Here is a 23090-nt window from a genome sequence, read left to right on the forward strand (position 1 = left end):
TATAGACCTGCCTCAATGAAATATACTTCAACAACAGAAAGAAGGAAAGGATTACACCATGTCACTCTAACCTTTTGCACTCTTACTAGATTTCCTGATACTGTCACTGGTGGGATAGAGAAGCCAATAAAAACCTACTCAAACACAATTTGTCAAGGCAGAAGCTTTACCAGGGCTGGCAGTAGAAATGACAAGTAAGAACAACTGACACAGTGGACAACTGTGGCCAAGGGGAACTCACCTCATTCCAGCCTTCAAAAATTTTTATAAGGATTGAGGAATCAAAAAAAAAAAATCTGTCTCAGATGCCTTGAAGGTGAATATTAGCCTTTTTTTCAGTGTTGGTAGACTCTTCGTTGAATGGAAATAGACAAAGTTTTCCTATTTAAATGGGAGGTGGGAAAAGGGTATTTTCAGAAAAGTGCAATACAGTCCAATGAGGGTTAAGTAATGTGACCAAAGTGGCATATATCCCAAACCTCTTTCTTTTGGAACAGATGTCACAGGAAAAACTTCAGAGCAGCTGGTTTAGCAAACCAAGTGAGAAGGGGAAGGAGAGTGGGGTGCAGGGTGACTGGGAGGGCTGTGCCAACCCCCTGCAGTGGGAGGAACCTCCTCTATGTCACTGTAATATTGTGTTATATCTCAGGTCAGGGCTTCCCTGTCACAGCAAGAAGCTGCTCATAACGTTCACTTGGCAGTGATGGGGAGTACGTGTCAGAGGCAGACTCCAAAATGACCCTGGATATCTGGCAGTGAGTTAATTGTCCTGGGTGATGACAGCTTCACAAGACTTTTGTCTGATCAAATGAAAGCACTTACTGTAGGAAGGCAGCTGGAGGTAACTGGATCAACATTTACCTAGAAGGCTACATTTTGATGTTTAAATGATTTTCAGATAGCATTACAGCATGCTGAGACTATTATTTCATGAGCATTAAGCCTATTAATTTATCAATTATATGAAAGGCAAGAACTGACTCCGCAAGAAAATACCTTCTTAGTAGCCTCAGCCATCTGCAACAAACCTGCCTTCATGATCTCTTTTGCTATTTCATAGTATTTCTGGAATTTGCAGACTGGCAACAGAACAGGCACCAGGTGCTGCTGCTGGATTTCTCGAATGGGAGCTCTTTGCTCTGATTCCTTTGCGTTTGTGTAGGAGTAGCTGCATCTTGATCATTCAGTGGAGAAGACAGTCTGGAAAGTGAAGGGCACTGGATCAGCCACCCCTGCGCAGAGAAAGCAAACAGGGACAGTTTCTGCTTTCATCCTTTTCACCCTGTTTTAATTAAGACAGTGGGAGGAACCTCCTGACAGGACATGCAGAGGATTCGTTTCCCTAAGCTTGTGCTGTGCTAAGGATCTGTATACAGATCCTTCAAAAAGTGCTAACATTGAGTGAATAATCCTTCCTGCAGAGAAAATAATTAAAAAAAAAAAAAATTGTGCCACTATATCTGGTGCCTTAACAGTCAGTAAAATTAGGACCACACAACCACGTGAAGCATTGGAGGACAATTTTCTTCTCCCACTGGGTGAGTAAATCAACTCCCAGTGCTGGCCGGAAGGCTTCAAGGCATGAGAAACGGGGCTGTCACAAAGGAAAGATATCCAGGCTTCCTGTCTGCACACACATCCTCTTCCAAGTCAAGTAGACTTGGTCAACAATGGAAAGAATAAGTCTTCTCTTCCTTTTGTGTTGTTATTAGAACATTTTTTAGGATTTCACATGATACTTTTTTACTTCAAATAAGAAGACTCAGTCTCCCTAAGCTGGCCAAAACAGCCAACATGCAGAAATCACAAAAACTGGGGAATCAAAATTGGCATAGCAACATAACAAAAAAAAATTTTAAAAATGTCAACACACAGCTCTGTTAGGCTCCTTCATTTATATTCAAAAGCAATCCACTATTACAGTTCCGAGATGTCATTCCTTACTTTAGAGAGTAAGCACATGAGTCACGACCTTCCCATACTGAGGAAAACTTAAGTAGCTTCAGGAAATACCATAAAAGCCATTCTTGAAAACAGTTGGTAGGGTGGGAATCAGATGAGGAGGTAAAAGCTGTTGTTCACTCAGGAGATGACATTTTTATATCCTTGAAATGCTTTATTTTTTTTCATCATCCTGTAGTACCTGCAAAATAGTATTTACCCTGAGTCAAGCGCTGGCAATTCATTAAAGACTGAGCAGAACTTGGCAGTACAGTAACATCCCTAACAGGTGGAACAGAGGATTTGGGACCCTGACAGGCTGGTGCAAAACAGCATGAAACCTTTGCAAGTAAAGTTTGAAATCCACTGCTCTTTTTGTTTTATTTCATTTTAAAATGAAATTGCGTGTTCTAAAATGTTGCTGAGGTGAATATATTTAAATCACTTGTCTATGTTACATGGACTTTGGTGTTGAGTAGAAAAATGCCTCTTTCCAAATCAAATTGGTCTATTATTTTGGAGTGGACCTGTACAAATCGAAGAAGCAATCAAACCATTTCTACATTCTCTGACTGCAAACAGAAAATGGGAATGAGGCAAGAATAGAGCAAAATCAAAGACAGAGAAATGCTGAGTATTTTGTTGAAAAGCTATGCTGCATAAGCTATAGGTTCTCTTACAGAGGCTTCAGACAGAGATACTTGTCATTAAGATGTGCGACTTCACCAGATGAGCAGCATTGGGTCCCCAGCCCAATGTTTTTCAGAAAATTGGAAAGGTAAGGATCAGAATGAAAGCAGAATGACGATGTGTGAGCTGGGGAGCATGCCCCAGTGCAGCTCATGCCAGACAGGTGCTGGCCTCCTGCTGCAGTCCCCGTGCAGCCGGTCACCGTGGGAAATCCCTACGAGAAGTAACGGTGTCCCCAAAACATTGCACGTGGAAACACAGCAGCCAAAAGCTGCGCAGGTGGCAAAGGTATGGAGACCTGCACGCAGCACGACAATACAGAGGCTGTGGGATCCCACTTCGAGGCCCCTTGGCACACCAACAGCAGCACCGTGGTCGCCCTTCGGACGCAGGTACACAAAGTGGCGTGAGGCAGAGGGCTCGGCTGCCTTCGCGCTCAGCTTGTTGGCTCAACACCTTCAGACCTTTGCTGAAGGTCTTCAGACCTGGGAGACCTCTCGCTGCTCTATCTCCAGTCGCGTCCCTGGAACAGTAAAAGCCTTGTCGGCGTAAACCGTGGAAGGTGCCACGGCTCCACCGCAGCCGTGTCCCGCCGCGTGGGGACAGCGAGAGCGGGGCTGCCGCGCCGAGGGGGCTGCGACTCCCACTCTCCCCCTCTTCAAAATGGAGACGCGGCACCTCCCCGCCGGCAGGCAGCCCCCTCCCCCCCACACCTCGGATGGAGCTGGACCGACCCCACCTCCCCGCCCGAGGGCCGCCTCACACCCCTCCCCTGCCATGCCCAGGGCGGCTGCGGCTGCCCACAGGTGTGGCCCGCTCCCGTGGCGGCGGGCGGTGCGTGCCCGGCGGTGTCTGTGGGCAGCGATCCTGCGCGGAACGCGGCGGCCGCCCCCCGGGAGCGGCGTGGAGGGACGGCGCCTGCTCCTGAGTCAGCAGCGGCGAGGAGGAGGCAGTGGCACCTTCCGCCCTGCCCAGCCCGGCCCGGCCCGGCCCGGCCCCGGTCCTGGTCCCGGCCCCGGTCCTGGTCGCGGCCCCACGCCCGCTCCCGGCTCCCGGCGCCCAGCACCCGCGGGAGGGAGCGAGGGAGGGGCGGCGGGGCCGCGCCGGCTCCTGCCCTCCGCTAGGTAGGATCGCCACGAGATAGGATCGCCACAAGATGGGATCGCCGCCGCGGCCTGGGTGAGGGTGGGGAAGGGGCGGAAAACGGAGCCGGTGCTCTGGGTGAGGCTGAGTTGAGCGCTGGGCAGCCGCCCTCGGCTGCTGGTGGGGCGCAACCCGGGCTCCGGAGGAAGGAGCTCTGGCACGGCTGGGAACGCCGGGCTGGAAGGCTGCGGGACAGCGGTAGCGACGAGCCACCCGGTCTTCCAGGGAGTTCTCCTTCACTCCTTGACTCCCCCGTCTGCGTGTAGCAAAGTGTGTATCCTGTGCGACCTGTTAGGCCGGGAGCGTGGGGAGATACAACAGGGGGCTGCTTTGGGGAAATGTGTGTGTGTTGGTGTTTAGTTGGCAGATAGATGCATTTATTTATGTACGTGTAGAAAAATAAGTATTTATGTATGAAGGATCAGTTTTGATAGGCTATTTCCTAGGTGTGCATGTGCATTTAGCTATGTCTGATATTAGATCAGAAATCATAGCATTATGTTGTTCTCTGTGTGTGTGTGTATTGATATTTATGTATCCAAGAAATGTAAGAATATTACCCTCCCCAAGCTGCTCTCCAGTCTTGTGTCAAAGTGTGTTTTTGTTACAGCCCAGACATGTATTTTTATGTCTGCTGAGCATGGTGCTAGTGTGTAGTATGTGAAATGCTTTGTCAGATTGCATTCTCAGCAGTAGAACAGAGCTTAAACAGGAGAAAGTGCTATGTGTGATTTTTATATCACTGCAGTTTTGGGTGTTATCTGTATTATGATTGCTATACAGGAACAGTTCCATCCTTCTCCTGACCCCCTTCAGGCCCCTATTGCAGAATAGTCAGATAGTTGAGGGAACACAATTAAATGTGAACTGTTTTGCCCTCTGTTCCTCCCTATCTGTTTATACATGTTCCTCACACTGACTGCATGCAAAGAGAGTGGATTTGATATATTAAACTCTGGGGTAGGTTCTCTATCTGTTTTTGCCTTTAGTAGTTGGGAGACTGGTCCTCAGCCACACAACTCTGAGAGATGTTTTTTCATGTAAGTATCCAGCTCTGGTGTTTGACAAGATCTGCAATTGATATTTCACCGTTAGGCATTGCATTGAGCCAAATTTGAATCTTTAAAAACCTGGCATAATACAGAGTTAATAGGTGATACTGTCTATACTCATTTTGGGAGCTTAGATGATGGGAGGTGAGCTGCTCAGCATGTTATGGGTCTGAGTGGTGCAGGTGAGGTGAGACTCTGTGTGTACAAGCTTCTTGGGCTGATGCTTCTCCCCTAAGCACAAGGCAGTGGAGAATGCAGTATAGCATGGATTTTACATTATTTAAGATAAGTGGAATTATGGTCATGGTGGTCTGTGGAGGGTGCTGTGTGCTGGGGCTGCTTGCCCAGTTTAGTCTTTTCCCCACCATTTCCTTTGGAGAATACTGTGATGGAGGGCTGGAGGAGCACTTCTGTAACACTTCTGAAAACTTCTGGTTCCACAGAGAACACATGCAGCTATTAATGTGCTTCATCTTCACTAGTTGTGTATCAGTGACCTGTAATTCTGTCAATTCTAATGAGCTGCATGGAGTGAAGAAGTTTTGGCGACCTGGAGGTGCTGTAGTTTGGTTCAGCTTTGCACAGAGCTGACCTCTCACCATGGTAGTTTTGGATGCTGTCTGAGCAGGCTGCTAATTTCAGTGGTGTGGAGATGGAGGAGTTACCGTGGCCAGGTTTCTGAATGGGCTAATGAAATCTCCATCAGGAATGCTTTAAAAACAGTTTATTTTCTCTCCTACCTATATACTAAGACACGATATCTGTTTTAGGTGGAGTCTTTCCAACCCTTTCCAGCTGTACCTTCTGTAATGTTGGAGCAGGCTTGCTATGGGCTTCCACATATACCAGTGGTATGGACTTTGCTTACAGATCTTTCTTTTAAGAAAGTGTGTGGGAAAGGTTTATCTATGCTAGTTTTGATATGTTAGTATGCTAGGTACTAAATGTATATCCTTAATGGGAAACTGGTGATTAAAGGTGGAGCTGTGAACAAGTGCTGCATATCCAGCAGTCTCCAATTTCAGGACTGTGGAGAAAGCAAAAACCATTGTAATGGATATTGTACCCATGGGGAGAAATCCTTCCTACTGTCAGGCAGTTAGCTTTCAATTTCTGTCACAAAGTGTCTTTCTGTACAAATTTATAATCTAATATAACAGCAGATATAGTTGCTTTTCCATTTAAGCATCTAATCTCTTTCTGAATGATGCCAGGGTATGACCACTGAGTATTTTTCAGGATGATGTGACTTTGTACTAAGCAGATTGGAATTGAGTCAGTCCAGTTAGAGATAATATGAATGTGGTTAGTCTAATGCCATTTTTCAGCTAGTTAACCTTGATGAAGGGGCAGTTCAAGGGTTGTTTCCTGTCCTAGTGCATTATCTTTGATAAATCTGTCCTCTGTACACTTTGTTAACTGTTCTGCATGTTGCAAGGAGTTTCCCTAGTAAAATATAGATGGGTTTTAGAGAAATAAAACATGCTCAGTTATCTGAGATTGGGCTCCAGAAGTTTGCATCTTAGGGGAGTGTGTGTGTGCGCATGTGTGCTTTAGCTGTTTATTACAAGCAACTGATTTTCTGAACAGTGGAGTTAATGAGAATTTCTTTTAAAGTTGTGTCTTGAGGTCAAAAAAATGTTTTTTCATTGTGTTTACCTGTGCCTCCTCATTTTTGCCATGAAGCTCCCTCTTGCCACAGACTGGACTGATTTCATGACACATGGGCTACCATTTTCAGTTATGGAAACTGGATGGCATATTATATGAGGTTTGAGCCTGTAGATGTTAAAATTGCAGTTTTGCCTTCTCTGGCCTGGTTGATTTTACAAAAGTCATAAGAACTTCCTTCTGGTAATCTCTTCTTCTCTGGTTGAAATCAATTAATGGCTTAAAGGGTACCTAAGTGAAAAAGAAAAGCTGTCAAGCAAGATTTTTCTCTGCAGGAGAGCAGACTAACAATGGACATAAAAACTTGACATGCTCTTGACATCCCCATGTCTAGAAATGGATGTGCAGCATCCAACTACATTAAAGCTCTTTTCTTGAAGGTGATAAAATAGCAAGACAAATTGATAGAGTGTTTATGTACTTCATTTGGAAGATTTGGGCTTTTCTGGCTATCTGCTGTTGTACCCATGCCCCTTATGCAAGTTTTTTCTCCTGCAGTGTGTGTTATTGTATCTCAGGCAGTTGCTGTGTGTTCAATACTCTAATCTCAGAAATGGTCAATTAACTTTGTTGACATCAGTACTTATATTACTTGATCCAGTCTCTGCCAATCAATCTGTGAACAGCTTTGAAAGCTTTCATAATTAGGTAAGTTGGATTTTATCACACCATAGCGTGATACAAAAATATTACCAAAAATCCTAGCACATCCATTTGACTTTGAGTGTCAGACTAATGTTTCTTCTACTGTATGGTGCTTTGTTCATTATTGAAGGTAGTATGTATCACCTGCAGGCCATAAACCAGAAAGTTTGCATCTCATATAAGGGAAGTGGGTTCAGAGAACTTCTACAGTAAAATTGTAATGTGGTAGTTCTCATTGTCTTCCTCCACAATGTTTGCATTGTGAGTACTATTAGTGCTGGAGTGTCAAAGTAAAATCTAGTCATTAATTTAAGTGCAGCAATTCAAATTGCACTGGACAATAACATAAACGTTTTTGCAACTCTTTCTGTAGCTAGTATTGCTTTGGTTGAGGTTATAAACTCGTTTTTTTGAGACAGCCTTGTGTGACAGCTAGCCTCTACATTTCAAAGATAGAAAGTGTCTGCAATTTCTTTTGAAGTGTGATCATCTCTGTGTTCAGCACTTCTGAGATCAGTGTCTGGGGTTCCTGCGTAGTATGTTTGCAAACCTGGTCTCCAGTCTGCAAATATTAGCTTTGATGCTTAGGTAGAAATCATGTTACAAGAAGAGTCATCTGTAAATTTTCTTTTTAAGTATTAGGTACTAAATAGCACTATTATTGCAACAGTTGAATTGCAACAGTTCAAGTTATCATAAAAGACATCTTCTAAATCCTAGCAGTGACTTAAAGGGGGTCATGACTGTCCCATGAAGTTTTTCTTTAAAAAAAAAAAAAAAAAAAGGGCATTATTTAAAGTCTCAACCAGTCTATGAAAACTATGAATCTTGTGGTTTTAAATTTTACAGTTTTCTCTTCAGCAGAGAAAGAGGGGTTTTTTCCTACTGAAAATGGAGACTTTTCAATAATTACTGTTGTTCAGGAAATGGCACTTTTAAGAAAATTTGTCAAAATCTTGAGAACTGCAATTCAACAACGGTATTTTGAATCAATTAATTGTTCCTTTTAATTTGTGAATGTGGAATATAAGTGGAAAAAAATTGCCCTTTGTTTCAGCTCAATGCTATAGCAAAACTTTTTGTAGTTTTAGGATAGTCATTTTTGACCTTGAGCAAGTGCAAAATCAATACATTCTTGTGTTCTGTGCAATTACGTGATTCAGATTAAACTATCCATGTGAGAATCTTTCTTCCACCTCTCCTTATAATTTCCTCAAGTTTCTGCAGAAGCATCAACGTGCACTTGCACATTTTCTCTCTGCTGCACAGGGATGCCCCGGCACCTAGCTGGAACTCGCTGTGTGGGGCAGCTTGCTGTGTGGAATTGCTTTCTGCCATAATGGCACTTGAAGGAACACGGCAGTCGATTGAGACCACACGACTTTGTCACACAGGCCTTCAGTCAGCAGTTGGGCAGTAGCACATTTGGATTCTGCAAACTGAAGAAGATTTCTACCACCTTCTCTGCAGTTGCACGTCTTTTTTGCAGGCAATTTTCTAAATCTCTTTTTGCTTTTTCCTTCTGAAGCTCAAAACTGATGTTATGTACACCCGTTGGATAGTTTTCTTCTGTGATCTGTTTTCCTGTTGGAAAAAAAGTAGTTAATTACTAGAAGATAGATAGATCGTTTTATTGATAGATAGAGAAGTTGATTGATTGATTGATTCTGAACTACCCTTCATGGCAGGCTAATGACAGGCTAGATGAAAATCCAGAGGATGGTGTGAGGTTGCTTTGTCTTGCCTCTGTGCTGTGGAAGGTACAAGATACCATCTTATTCCTTCAAGCTCTCCTTCTATAGGTCTCAATTTTCATTGTGGTGTACATATTTGAAGATTGCCTCACTTACCAGTTCTCTCTCCTCTATGTCCTTGTGAAAATGGAAAGCAAATGGAGACTGAGTATAATGGTTTAGATGAGTTGTCCAATAGTTTCACTGCCTTCTGAAGAGAAATATTTTGATGTGTCTGGCCTGTCAGTGGGGAGAGAAAGCCTCTCAGGTGTCTACTGATCTCACTCTACTAACTTTTCCTAAGGATTAGTTTTTGATTAGCCTTCCCTCCTTGCTGGGCTGGCTGACTCTCAGGGCTATACAAATGTATGTATTGAAAATTAAGTAGTAACAATCCTGAAACATGTAAATCCTGACACTAACACAAATAGTGTTTTTACATCTTAGCAGAGCAGTTCCACCATTCGTTGGTGGGTTTAAAATATTCTTTCCTTCCTTGTCAATAGCTCTTGACAGCATATACCCCTGCTAACTCTCTCACCTTTAGGATTTCCACAATTGTTTGCTCTCTCCGTGGCAGTTGTAATAAAGGCTGCTTAAATCTTGTAGAATAAAACTGCTCTTTCTATGCAGCACTGCTCTTTCCTCTTTATCTGGCTGTTTGGTGTCACTTAGCAGTTGACAGAGCTGTGGATACCAGTGGAGCTAGTGGAGCACATACTCTCCAGCTTAACATGGCAGAGTATATTCAGCTATTCAGTTTGTTGTTTTATCACCGCTTGCTGTTTGGGCCCTGGACTTGACTGAGGAAATGGATACAGAGTTGGGATGTAATGCCAATCCAATGTCAGCCTTCACTAAGACCTGTGGGAGACCCTCTTAATGAAGCAGAGAGACGTTTGCAATTATAGCTATATCGTGCAGCTGCAATAACTTTCCATGAGTAGTCATGGTTTTGTTTTCAAGTATAGGTACTTATTGTTAGAAAATTGTGTGAGAGGAAGGTGACTTTGCACAGGTCATAAGCATTGATGACTCTGCAATGTCTTCCTCATCTGCTGAAGGGTTTGAAAATTATCTCCTTTATTTAGATGCCTAACTTGTGGCTGTTTTGATGATGTGTGTTCATACAGCATATGTTATTGTTAGAAGTCCTAGTGTCTGCACGTGTCCTGAGTTTTTCTCTCTCTTACTAGGGACAAATGCTACTGGCATGAAGTTTAATTTTCCTCCCCTCTGCAGTATTTATGCAATGTTAATTAATGCTCAGCTATTAAGTAACTGTCTCAGGTATTAATGCAGGTACCATAACTGATAAAATAACTAATTTGAATTCTTCATGAGGGATGGATTTCCTGAAGGATTATCTTGTATTACGTTTAATAGAAACTGACAAATATGCGCATGCATGTGTTTTTGTGTGCAGACACTTTCATTAGGTGTGGTAATAGGTTATTTTACTCAGCCAGCCTACTTTATAAAGGAAATGCTGTCAGTTCAAAAATAGGGGTTTTGCTTTACCTGTGGGGTGAGTTTCAGATGCTGTTTCAGTATTTCTTTTGGCATGTTCCCTAGCTGTGCTAATGACCAGACGGGCAAGGAGGCAAGGAGCCCCTGCCTGCCTTTCCCACTGATGCCGGTGTGGCTGAGCCCAGTGTTCAGGGCCCTCATTCTCCTGGAGGTTTCTGCTGCCTGGCAGTGCTCTTTGACTGCCTTCATGACACCATTTGTCCCTGTCTCTGATTTTTTTGGCATGCAGGGATTCTGCTACACCTTTTGTGGAATGCCAGCATACTGCCTTATGCTCTATTTGCAGTTTTGCAGATATAGGATTTGAATGTATTCCCAGACACAGGTAATTCAGTCTGTACACGTTCTTACTGCTAATGGCCCTGGCCTAATTATGTATAGGAAGTGGCAATATAGTTCTGCTTGGCTGATCCCTTTCTCTAAGGGAGAAAATTACTTGAGTCTGCATTAAAATTAAGGTGAACCAAAATGCAGAGTGAGATCTGGCATGGAGGAGAGGGGGAATATGAGGGTAATTTCTTTTCCTTGCAAATGTGTTGTACTTCATGTGTTATCTATGAAAAGGTGTTGTGGTCCTGATCAGCAACTGCATATGTCTAAAAGATCATAAAGTCAAAATGTTTGTAAAGAGGGATCAATTCAGAATTTCCCCTTGTTCTGTTGGCTAGAGCACTGCCAGAAGCTGCCAGCTGGAACAGAAAAGCATAGTGTTCAGAGTAAGGCAGTATATGTATAATACATACCTGTTTTGACCATGCCTGCTTCTCAAGGCTGCCGTCCCTCTTCTACCTAAGAGTGCAAGTCAGACTTGAACTCTTAAGAGCCAAGAAATGCCAGAGTAATTACCAGCAATGCTGTCTGCTTGTGTTGTTACAAAAATAACAGGCTTTGTGTTATATGTGAAGGATAGAGACACAGCTAGCAAATTAATCTGGTGGCCTTAGTTATTTTTAACTGCTGGGATTTCAGGGCTGGCCACCTTAAATTTTAATGTGTCTTGTGTTTGTGTGATGAAACTTGCACTTGTGTGGCACAGAAAAGTATCATGGGGAAGATAAGAGGAGCATTGCATGCACACACCGCAGCTCTGTTTACTGTTTTAACAGTTCAAGAAGGGATGCAGTGTCTGGTAGCTTTGTTCTCATCTGTGAATCAGAAGCTGTGCACTGAATTGTGACTGGGTGTGCTTTGTGTCTGAGCTTGAGCCTCATATCAGGAAGCACAAGCTAGTGTTGCAGTGAATACGAGCTCTTTTATTATGTGGAAATTAGGCATCAATAGATGTGGAGCCACAAAGGAGCATGGGAGGACACAGTGCTGCTTTTGTGCATTCACTGTATCCTCACATGGTGGGTCCCATCAGGATTCGATGAAGATTGTACATGTGGTCCAAAGTCTGGCATTTTGCAGCTTTGTTAAGTCATATTTTCTTAATAGAAATTAAAAAAAAAAAAAAAAAAAAAAAAAAAACAAAAAAAAAAGCAAACAGAAAAAGAAACCAAACCACAACCATTTACTTCAAGAACTTTTGTTTCTGAGCACAGGACAAGTAATGCTGAAAAAGTCTGGATCATTTGCACCATCTCTCAGTGTTTTTCTTAGTGTTGCTAAAAGTAATCATGTGGACTCCTCAGGGTACTGTTCTGTAAGAAATAGAAGCTGCTACTTGTCTCTTTTTAGTGACAGTGAGATTGTAAACTTGGCCTTGCAGAGGAAAAGGCCTATAAAATAAATTATTTTTCTGCCTCTGATTGTGGTTAATTCTGACCTTGTGATGTTCTGATACCAAGCCTGATGCATTTTTCCTTAGGCTAAAGAACTAAAAGTCTCTTTTAGGCATCTGGTCCATTTGGCTGTTTCTGGGAATGAGTGGAGGTTACAGGAAATGCACAGTATCTCAGAAACCTTGAGCTGCAGTAATAAGTTCTTCTGCAAATCATATTTTTAGTGGCTAAAAACTTTTCCAAGTCTAGAAGGATTTCCATAGAAACAAGAAAAAGGCTGTATGTGAAATTATAGTCTTACCATAATAATATCTCTTCTACCCCTCAAGAATGAATTATTTGGGGTTTATGCTAATAAGTTGGAAATATTTATTAGGAACATAACTTACTAATGCTCAGCTGTTTTTTTTTTTTCTCAAAAGCCACAGGAACATTTTGAAAACTGTTGAAAGGTGAAGTCTATAAAAATTGTATGCTCTGTACATTTCTCTGGTTTGGTTTGAATGTTCTGAAATAAAACACCAAATAAAAATAATCACTTCGAGTAATGTGGTAGAATAAATGTGCATGGGCAAGTGTATGCTGCTGGATTCAGCTGGAAAGGCTTAAGAACTCATCTCTTTTCAGCTGGACATCCCTGCCTGCATAACTGAGAGCAGGATAAATAGACTTTATTGTGGTGAGGGTGACCATTACTAGCATATTGTCCAAGAAGGTTGTGGAGTCTCTATCCTTGGAGATAACTGGATCTGTCTGCACATCATCCTTGGGAGCCAGCTCCTGGCTGCCCCGGTTGAGCTGGGGGACGGACAAGGTGACTTACAGAAGTCCCTTCCAACCTCAACCATTCTGTGGATGGGTTTTGTTAATCTCCATAGTTCATTTCAGTATGAAATTAAACAATTTCCTTTGCTTCACTTTTACAGTGAAGTCAAAAGACAAGGCTCCATGTTGTAGGACCTTCAGGACTGGCTCTTTCCCTCTTACGAACAAGTGCTCATTTCTGTTCAGTTGCCAATGATCCTGTACCCCGACACTGCTCAGTGGCTATTTCAGTGGCTGTGTAAGTGGAACATGTAGAATGACTTGGCTTAAAAAAAATAAGCACTTTTGGTCTTTTTGTCTGCTACAAAAGCAAATAAGTTTATAGTTGATGGAAGGATATAAGAGCAATTAGGGAATGCAAGACAGCAAAAATGGCCCTGTTGCTGAAAATTTTGTATCATAGAAGTAGTACCTGGAAGCATCCAGACAACCTTTTGCTCTTTCTCATGTCAAGCCTTACTAAATTTGCTGTGGAGGAGCACAGCTATGTGTATTCTGTCAGGAATTACTTCCTGAGAGAACATCTAATTGCAGATAATTAAAATAGCATCATCTAAGAAGCAGTATAGTGTTGTGTGTTTGAATTTTTTTTTTTTTTTTTTGTGATCAGAGATAATTTTTCTAATTGTTCAGCATAGGAATAGATTGGAAGATCAGCTTACTCTTCACTAAGGCATCTGCCTTAGGAAGGGGATTTTGTTTTATGCTGGATAGAGCAAAGGTCACAGAAGTAGAGTATCAGGCTTTTGAAAGTTAGTAATGGTCTCTTCTAGTCTTACAGGGAGCTTTCCCAAAGCTTTATCTTTTTGCATTTGGGACAGTCCTTGCACTAGTCATGTTCTGTAGTCAGGAGTCAAGGTTTTAAAAGGTTAAAATTTCAGCTAAGAGTTAGAAGAAATTTGTATTGATTAAGATACAAAGTAGAAAAACTAAAGATAATGATTTTTAGATGCCTAAGCTAGAGCTAAGTGATGTATTATTTGCCATTATATTTTAAAATTTTTTTAATAGAAGGAAACAGAATAAATAAACTGTCATCAAAACAAATTGAAACTAATAGAACCAAGAAATAATTTCATAATAATTGATCAAAAGTAGGAGATCTTGGGCTGTGCCAAGAGGTCATGAAGGCCTGCCAACAGTAAGAAGGTAAAAAGGTCACTGTGAGGAAGATATTCCTGATGTCATCTTTCAGGACCACTGACCCAATTCAAGACCACTGTCCCAATTCAAGAGAGAAACTGTGCATGCATGAAAGACTAATGATCTCATTTTAATACAAAGCGGAGGATGGGAGGTGCTGGGGTGATACATATGTAGAAGATGTAAAACTTTGAGTAATAAATAGAGAACGAAGAACCTTGTACTTCGCTGGCATGTCTTTAGGAGGCTACTCCCATGCCTGCTGCTGGTGCCTGAATAAACATACCACTTTCTAACTTTAATTAGTTAGAGGGTCTTTTGTCCATGGATATTGAGATTTAACAAATCAGTCATTATGTTTGTGTTCTGAGCAGAGTTAATGCTTGTACCACAGGCTTGAGGAGAAATTGTCAGAGTCCAATATTCTCTGACCGGGCTCATTTAGATATTCCATGTGTACAGCATGCAATGTCTAATATCAGATTTAATTACTGTGACATGGGGTTCCTGATTTAGTGAAGCACTACAAAGTATACTGAAATCACAATAAAAGTATCAATTATATTTGGCAAAATATAGCAATGGCAATATACAGTTCTATCTCAACACCAGTATGATTCCCATTTCTGGTCTCTATCATCCCAGCATCACAACACTGAGCATCCTCTGTCACTGGGATGGAATGTGTGGGTTGAATCTAGCTCAGGCCCATTGCTGTCTTTGAAATTTTTTTGCTAGTTATTCAGTTTTTATACTCTGTATTGGGTTAAGCCACCTGTTTACTTGGCTTGTGCTGGTCTGGCGTTCTCAGGGAGGCAGTCACACTTTAATGAACTAACTGGGGGAAGTATTTATACCATCAGTTGATCCACTCAGCTGTTGGTAGAACACCTAGCATCTAAAACAAAGGCCAGCCTCAGGTCCATTTTGTCTTGAGATAAATACACGTCTTGCTTTGGAAAACCTGTGGTCAGTCTTACAGAAGTGCAAGTTGCAGACCAGGGTCCAGTTGTTAGTGTGATTTAGAGACATGCCACCTATAAAGGATCCCTTCTCGGAGAGCAAAAGTCCAACTGCTGAGCTGCTAAGGTTTCTACTCTAGCTCAGTCAGCCCTGGCACGTCTAAGTAACTTACTTTTCCTTTGAAAGGGAGAAAACCTAGACAGTCTTCCATCATATAAAATTATGTGTGGCAAGGAACCTACAAAGAGCAACCAGTTAGCAGCATTTCTATGATATGTAGATATGGGCAGCTGAAATACGAAAGTCATGTAATGAACATGGGATACTCTGCCGTGAGCAGGGCTGTTCACTGAAAAAAACACTACCTGTGTTCTCATTTACAGAAGTGTTTTTTGGTCAAGCATCCATTTAGGATCCTTTATGTGGGGGGAGTTTGGCTAAACTAGTTTTATCCTTGCATGAGTCTTGCATGAGTAATGTTGCTTTGAACTATTAATTCCTTACATTTATTTGTTGCTTAGGATGCCTTACTTGGAGAATTTAGTGTTCTGACAAGGAATGTCTTCCTAGAAATTCTGGAGGAGTGTCTGCTTGCATTGCCTTGATATCTGGGAAAGAATAGCTTGAGGACTGCCTCAAAAGCTGACTTACTGTGTGGATTTTAGCATGGACAATGCTGTCTGTGATTCCTCAGTTAAGGGTACCTGCTACTTTAAAGTCAGAGCTAAACCAGGGTCTGGATAACTGCAGACTGAATATTTGTGGGGTTTGAGGTACTGGAGCCCAAGAATGCAAGTATTACTGGGATGTTTCTGTATCTCTAGAGAAAGAGATTTCCAGGTGGGTAGTTTGTTCTGTATCTTCGGCTTGCATGATCCACTATGTCATCCATCAAGAAGTCAGTAAGTAAGGATAAAGCCTGCATGTCACCTGTCTGTTGTCTTTTACTGTGACATTCTAATTAATGCTCACATCTGACCTATATTTTCCTGTGCTGTCTGTTTCAGTGCTTGATGGTCACAGCAGGGCACTAAACAATATTAGAAAAAAAGAAACACTGTTAAGACCTGTAATTTCCACACAACCGGCCGGAAAAGCAGCTGTCACTGCCTTCCTGGTGCAGCATGGCATTTGGACCTGGTGTTCTCTGCCTGTTCCTATGGACGTTAACAGGTAGGGGTTTACTTCTCATGTGTCTGAGTCATCCAGACAGAACAAGTGAATTAAATGTTCCTGGAGTGTGTATAGAGCTGTGAAATAAATATGAATAAGGCAAGAGCTGGGAAATCTTGTGACTCCTCAGTGCAAAAAGCTTTGGTAAGGTACAGCTTCATAACTTGCAATGGAGGAAGGCAGCTGTGAGTAGCTGTTTGAAGCCAATTTCAGCAGGCTGTTTTGAGGGAGATGCATGGGGCAAAAGTGGGTAGTGGGAGAGTTCAGAGTTTTCCCTCTTTTTCTCTTTCAGGACAGCAATTTAAGAATGATGTGTTGCTTGGATTGTGAGCTACTTTTTTGTTCTGAATTATCATGAGGTGGTTTATTTATGAGTAGCATGAATGCACTGGTTCACATCTCTCACCTCATCATCCTCTCTGCAAACATATATATCCTTTCAAAAACCACAGGAAAGTCCTGAAAGTTTCTGCTTCAGCCACAGGGATAGGTAATTTATTTCCATAATCAGACAGATGAAGAATGATAGCAATTCTTAATACTGTCTCTGTCAGAGAGGTGCAGGTAGTTTTGATATGGTAACTGAAGAAAAATATATGAAGAAGTGGGGTTTATTTCCTTAAAAAAAATTTGAGTTCTGGCTGGTGGTGGTACTGGCAGTATCCATATTAGCAGAAACTGAGAAAATAATGCACAGTTATCTGACTTTTCATCTCTTGTAGTATAAACAGAATGAGCTGTTTCATGAGGGAGAGACTTGCTTAATGTGCTAAGGCTTAAACTGACTACTGAATTTGGAAAAGTTGGATGAAAGGGGATATGTATTAGCGTCCAGCTGGGGGGAGATAGGTATTAACTATGTCGGTGCTCGTAGCTGGTTCAAATTAATCATCAAGATCACCATTAGGATCTCATATTGCCAAACTTTTTGAAGAGAACATGGAGCTGAGTTTTTTGTTGCTGTAGTAAACAAGTTTGCCTTTTTTAAATAAAATCCTCTCCTATGAGATACTGAGTACCTGCTGTAGGGTCTATGCTAGTATCTTTAGAAGGAAACCTACAGCAACTTCAACAGAAGGCAGTAATGTGCAGTAAATACTGAAATTTGCCTGTAGAGAATGTCACAGTTTCATGCTTTTGATAATACTGTTAATTGTTAGCAGATCAGAACATCTTCTGCATGCGTAGAGGAAGTTATCTGTTTTTAGTTGCAAATTTGTTATGCTCTCTTGGCTTATCTGAGAACAAGACCATTGCACTCAAACTGCTGGCCGTATTTCAAGCCTCTCCCTGTATCTCAGCTACCAGCTCACAGTGTTTAGAGGATAGTATAATCTAATAGCTCATATTATTTTAGTAAAATTGTTAGTATTTATTTCCATCTCAATAATTTGTAGTATTTTAAATACAATTAATACCTAATTAAACTGGGAAGTTCCTGCTAATTTCCAGGATATGTTTGCTACAATATATCAGTAAAGCCTCACCTTTTCTAAATCAAAAGGACTTCTTTTTAGTGCAAGCTTTAAGGTGAATTGACTCAGACTCAGGAATTTGCAAGATGTTCATTCTGCAGTTTTTTCTGCCCATGAGCTTGTGCTTTTAAAGGCTACCTTTTCTTAAAAAAATCCCCCAGGTTATCTCTACACTTGTTTAATTTAAGATAATGAGAAGACTGACTTAATATAGGAAAGAAAGGCTTGACATTCCATCACTGAGAGAAGGGAGAAACAGGCTCACTGATGAATATCATTGGAAGGATATTGAAAAACATGCTCTGGTTCATTAAAAGAATTTGAGGTGGGCTACTCTGTCCTGTTTAGGTGATGTTTATTTAGTTTTATTTGTGCATGATGTTTTTGACTAATAGCGTTTTACTGCTTTTAATGAACGTGTGGGCTGACCTTTGCTAGCTGCTAAGTGCAGAGCAATTCACTCTATCACTTCCCGTTCTCAGCAAGATGGGAGAGGAAAATATCATTAAAAACTCCATAGACTCCAAGACAGGGAGGTCATGCACCAGTTACAGTCAAGAGCAGACGAGACTTGACTTAGGGAAGTTAATTTAATTTATTGTCAATTAAGCAGAGGAGGATAATAAGAAGTAAGACCTAAAAACACCTTCCCCTCATTTCTCCCTTCTTTCTAGACTCAACTTTACTCCCGATTCTTCTTTATTCTTCCCCTGAGAGGCTCAGGGAGTCAGGAAATGAGGGTTGCAATTAGTTCATAATGCTTCATCACTGTTGCTCTTTTCTCCTCACACCCTTTCCCTGCTCCAGCATGGGGTGTTTCCCATGGACTCATATTCTTCAAGAACTACTCCACCATGGGTCCTTTTCACAGGGAAGTCCTCCAGGAACAGGCTGCTCCAGTGTGGATCTCCTGTGGGGTCACAGGTCCTGCTGGAAAATGTGTTTCTGTATGGACTCCTCTTCGTGGGGTTGTGGTTCAGGCCAGGAGCCTGCTCCAGCCTGGGTTTTCCAAGGGTTCACAGCTTCCTTCAGGGTTTATCCACCTGTTTTGAGGTGGGGTCCTCCATGGGCTGCAGGGGTAGATATCTGCTTCACTGTGGAGCTCCATGGACTGCAGCAGGATAATGGCCTTCACCACGGTCTTGACCACAGGCTGCAGGGGAATCCTGCAGTGGCACTGGAGCACTTCCTACCCCTTCCTCACTGTATACTTGCTGTATACAGAATGGCTTTTCTTACATTTTCTTACTCCTCTCTCCTGCCTGCTGCAGTTGTGCCAGACTTTTTGCCCCTTTCTAAATACCTTATCACAGAGGAGCTGCCACCGTCCCTGGTTGGCTCAGCATTGGCCAGTTCTGGGTCCATCTTGTAACAGGTTCTGTCCTGACAGTGGGGCATTTTCTGGTGTCTTCTCACAGAAGCCATCCCTGCAGTCCATTTTGCCCTGCCCCCAACTACCAAGATTTGCCACATAAACCTAATTGATACAGATATCCATCACTGGATATCTGTATGATGATTAATGCTGGTGCCTCTCAGGAGGCTTGAGCTGGGTGTGGCAATAGTACCAATGAGTGTGTACCATGCCTCTATCACTCAACATCTCATGCGTTTTGGAGGATTGATTTCCAAAACCTCTGGATGCAGCTGCTAATTTATCCATATAGACATTCCTTAGAAAGCTTATAATCTCATTTCACTTTTTTGGAATCCATTCATTGATGAAATCAGCCTATATTGAAATACATTTAAATTATTCTGGCCATTAATTACTGATTTTTTGCTAATGTATCAAAGTTTTTTTTCTCTATGAGAGAGAGAGACGACATTGTTTTCCAGCATGGAAACAACAGTTTACTTTGCAGCTGGGAGTCCAATACCTTGGAATCAATTAAGTCTAGCTCACATCTTGAGCAGGCATATTCTAATTTGGCATCTGAAGCAGACCTTGCAAATACTGCTGTTGAAATGCATTTCTGCAAATACAATGAATAGTGTTCTCATGGCTGACTCTCGGTTTTCTCATGCTGTGTGCATGTGTTGTGTGCTTTGTTCTGAGATTAGGCACTCCAACAAAAATGTAAACAGGGATTGCCAGGTAATTGCAGTCACAGGTGTTGTGCAGTCTAGTCTCCTGTTTTCAAGTCCACATATCCCAGGTGTAGATTATATGACCTCCCAGATTCTTTGATAGCCTTCACCAATATCCTTTTCTTTACTCTAGCAGAGGGTGTTTCTAAATACATTACAAACCCTCAATTTTCAACACATTTCACTACTACTGGTCTTGAACTTTGATAAAGATGAATACCCTTTTCTTCCAACATGTCTAACATGTGAAGCACAGGCCAGGAGCGTCAAGGGAAATTTAAGATGTAGGTGTCCCTTTGAAATGACAGCAGAACCACTGGCCTGGGGTTGTACTGCATTCTTTGTTACTTATACTACCATGACTAGATGTTCTAGTGTTCTGGTTCACACAGGTCTTTCCAGAGATACAAGATGGTGTAGTGCTTGATTATAATCTCTGAGATTAGTGAGTTATGCAGTATGCCAGGTTAGTTCACATTGTCCATACCTCTGTTGGAAGTGGTCTGGCATTTCCTTGTGGAGGGATGCAATAATTGCAGCCATGCATCTACCCTTCTGTTTTCCTGGGTTTTTTTTCTTCTTTTTAAATAGCACTTAGTTGGTTTATCAGTGACAAATAGGGATGATAACAATTTGTGGAATGAAAACAATACTTGGAAAGGATCATCAGACCTACTGAACTAATCATGATGCCTTGACAGATCCTGGACAAAAGAAGTGTGAAGGCTGCTGTAATGACCATAAAAGCTTTGCAGATCATTGTTTGCAGATTAACTGGGTTACTCTTGGCTATGGCTTGTGTTGAGGATTTGCTTTTCTGTAACTGAGCATTTTTTTGGATGTTTGTTCCTCAGTCAGCACCTTTACCAACACGCAAAAGAGTACTTTGTTATCTCATGTGTATCTGTGTCTGAAGACATGAAATGCCAGGGTCCAAAGAACCTTGGAGCAGCCTGCAGAAAAAGAATGAAAACACTTCCATGATGTGCAGAGATGTTAGCTGCTGCTAGAGGAACCAATGCAGTGACATTTCAGATGTTGAAGTTTCTAGTGATACTGCTTTTCTAGTTTCCAGGACAATACCTTCTGTAAGGCATTACCAAAGCTGATGGAGTATAAGCCTTTTTCATCATTTATGATATAAAGTGTGCTTTGCAGGGGTTCATAGCTCTGCTGTGGAAATTCTCTCTAGCTTGAAAATTGGAATTTTAGTTTCTCTTCTAAGATGACTGTAACTAAAAATAAAAAGTTATTTTAATTTTGCTTCCAGAACCTTATAAAAATTGTTTCAGTGTTTATTATAGTAGTAGGAAAAAACAAAACTTATTTTTTACTGATACAATATATTTCATCTCAAAATTCACCAAATGAGGTAAAAGTTACTTGGATGGATTTAAAAAAATTACTAGGCCTAAAACCAGGATAGAACTAGTTTGCTGCTGAAAGAGAGTGGATGGAGCATATGGCAAGAAAACAGGGACAATCCTACTCTTCCTGTAGCAAGCTGCTATAGGATCATCCATGCTCAGGTGGTTCAGAGGCTTTTAGGCTGTGAGAATAATATGCTATGTGGGCTCTCAGTGCTGTGCTGCCAGCAAGAAGGTAATGGGATTCTGATTAAATGTTGACTTTTCTTGGTGCAAGGTCTGAATCTGAGCTTTTCTCTACTACTGTACATTTCCTCTTGCCCGTTCTTTCTGCTTCTTCGTATAGTGCTTGCTGCCAGGGAAAGCAAACAGAGTAGCTCAGAGGTGGATAGTTCTGCCTGTGCAGGGCTTCCTGCTGGGGTGTTCAGCTGTGATGACCTCAGTGTTAGTGCACTGTCACAATTTACTACTGACTGACTAAAGAATATTTGCTGCCAAGTCATTCAAGTGCTCATGGCTGTGTGAGCATGGGGGAGAGCAGATGTTAGGTTTCCATGTCCACTTGAGGAAAGGTCTCCAGTCAGCTGCAACAGGGGAACAGCTGTGTTCCTGATGAGCTCTTGACATCAGTGGACTCATGCTCCAAGATGTGAAGGAGCAGAAGTGTGAAGCTCAAAGGTGTGGATGTTCCCTCATTAAAGGAAGGAATCTCTTTAAAATGAAACTGTATTCCACACTGTGACTGTATTAGGATTTGGGTGGGGAATATAGGTTGGGTATTTTTAGGGTAACCAACTTGCCTGACTAGGTCTCTGGATATATCAGCATTGTCTTACTGTAGGGTACAGTTAAAAGGAAAGGAAACACTTAGCTTGCAGAAGTTTTAGGCTATTGACTCATGTTCCAGAGGGTTTTCAGGGCTTGTAATAAAGGGACGCAATCTTCATGTTGGTAGCTTCAGTGAGTACTTCTGAAACAAAGAGCATTGCATGATGCTGGTTTTTGCCTTTACTGGTCAGAGTAGAAGAGTAGTTTAATTCCTGAGATCAGTTCACTAAAATAAAACATCTGTGTGCTATGACCTCGCACAGCAGGTAATACTGTAGCAGACACAAATGTCACTAAGTGACCTTTCATGTGGCACACATTCAGTAAATTTTCTGTAAATAAGAGACCTCCCTATCTCTATTTGAGTCCATTACAGACTGGAGACTAGATGGGGTGAAAGGGAATATGAAATTAGAGATCAGATCAAGTTCACTCTAAGTAGATCTTACATATCTTCATGTGAAGACAACTAGTGGACACACTCAGTGTGATGCCGAAATAGCCTGATAAATTCATCCTTTCTTGCACACTTACTGCTACAGTTCAACTCAGTGTAATGCTAGATAAAGCAAGAGATAAAACTTAGATTACTTTGAGATTTTTTTCTGTTCCTTATTGGGATAAAACCAGAGCCTTCTGACATTTGCAAAAGCAGGTAGCTAAGGTTTGTGGCTAGGTTGTGTGCTTGGGAGATTTTGGTTCAAAGTCATGTATCATCTTAGGAATGTGCTGAACTTGTTTCTCTCTATGGCTAAAGAAGCACCACGACTTTTGAGAGAGGTTGACTCTGCAGTGTGATAACGGAGGTGTCAAACTGAAAGTGGCGGAGTGAGATTTGAAGCTGGTTGAGGACTTGAAGTCTGGCCTCAGGTTAGAGCAGTGGAGTATCCCAATTGTGTAGGCCTGTCTCTAAAACAAGAAGTATTGGTCATTCTCTTCTGAACAAGTAAATAGGGAAACTTTCAATTTATTTTTTTTTAACACACTGTTCACTTTCTGTTTCAGAAATAAGTTGAAGAAGGGGGGTGATGAAAACAGCCATCAAAGGAGTTCTTTGGCTCACATTAGTAGTGCTGTTCCTAAAGTATACATTGTA

General features: G+C 41.8%; 1 protein-coding gene across 1 annotated transcript in view; it reads left to right on the forward strand.

Moving 5' to 3' along the window:
• The first annotated feature begins 16163 nt into the window (after nucleotides 1-16163).
• KIAA0319 (KIAA0319 ortholog) overlaps nucleotides 16164-23090 on the forward strand; it is a 42680-nt gene continuing 35753 nt past the window's right edge. The window contains exon 1 of the mRNA XM_069007973.1: nucleotides 16164-16233. Within this exon, the coding sequence (XP_068864074.1) occupies nucleotides 16185-16233 (49 nt within the window). The 5' untranslated portion in view covers nucleotides 16164-16184. The remainder of the gene's footprint in view (nucleotides 16234-23090) is intronic.

The sequence above is a fragment of the Aphelocoma coerulescens genome, chromosome 2 (genome assembly GCF_041296385.1).
Source record: "Aphelocoma coerulescens isolate FSJ_1873_10779 chromosome 2, UR_Acoe_1.0, whole genome shotgun sequence".
Classification (NCBI taxonomy): domain Eukaryota; kingdom Metazoa; phylum Chordata; class Aves; order Passeriformes; family Corvidae; genus Aphelocoma; species Aphelocoma coerulescens.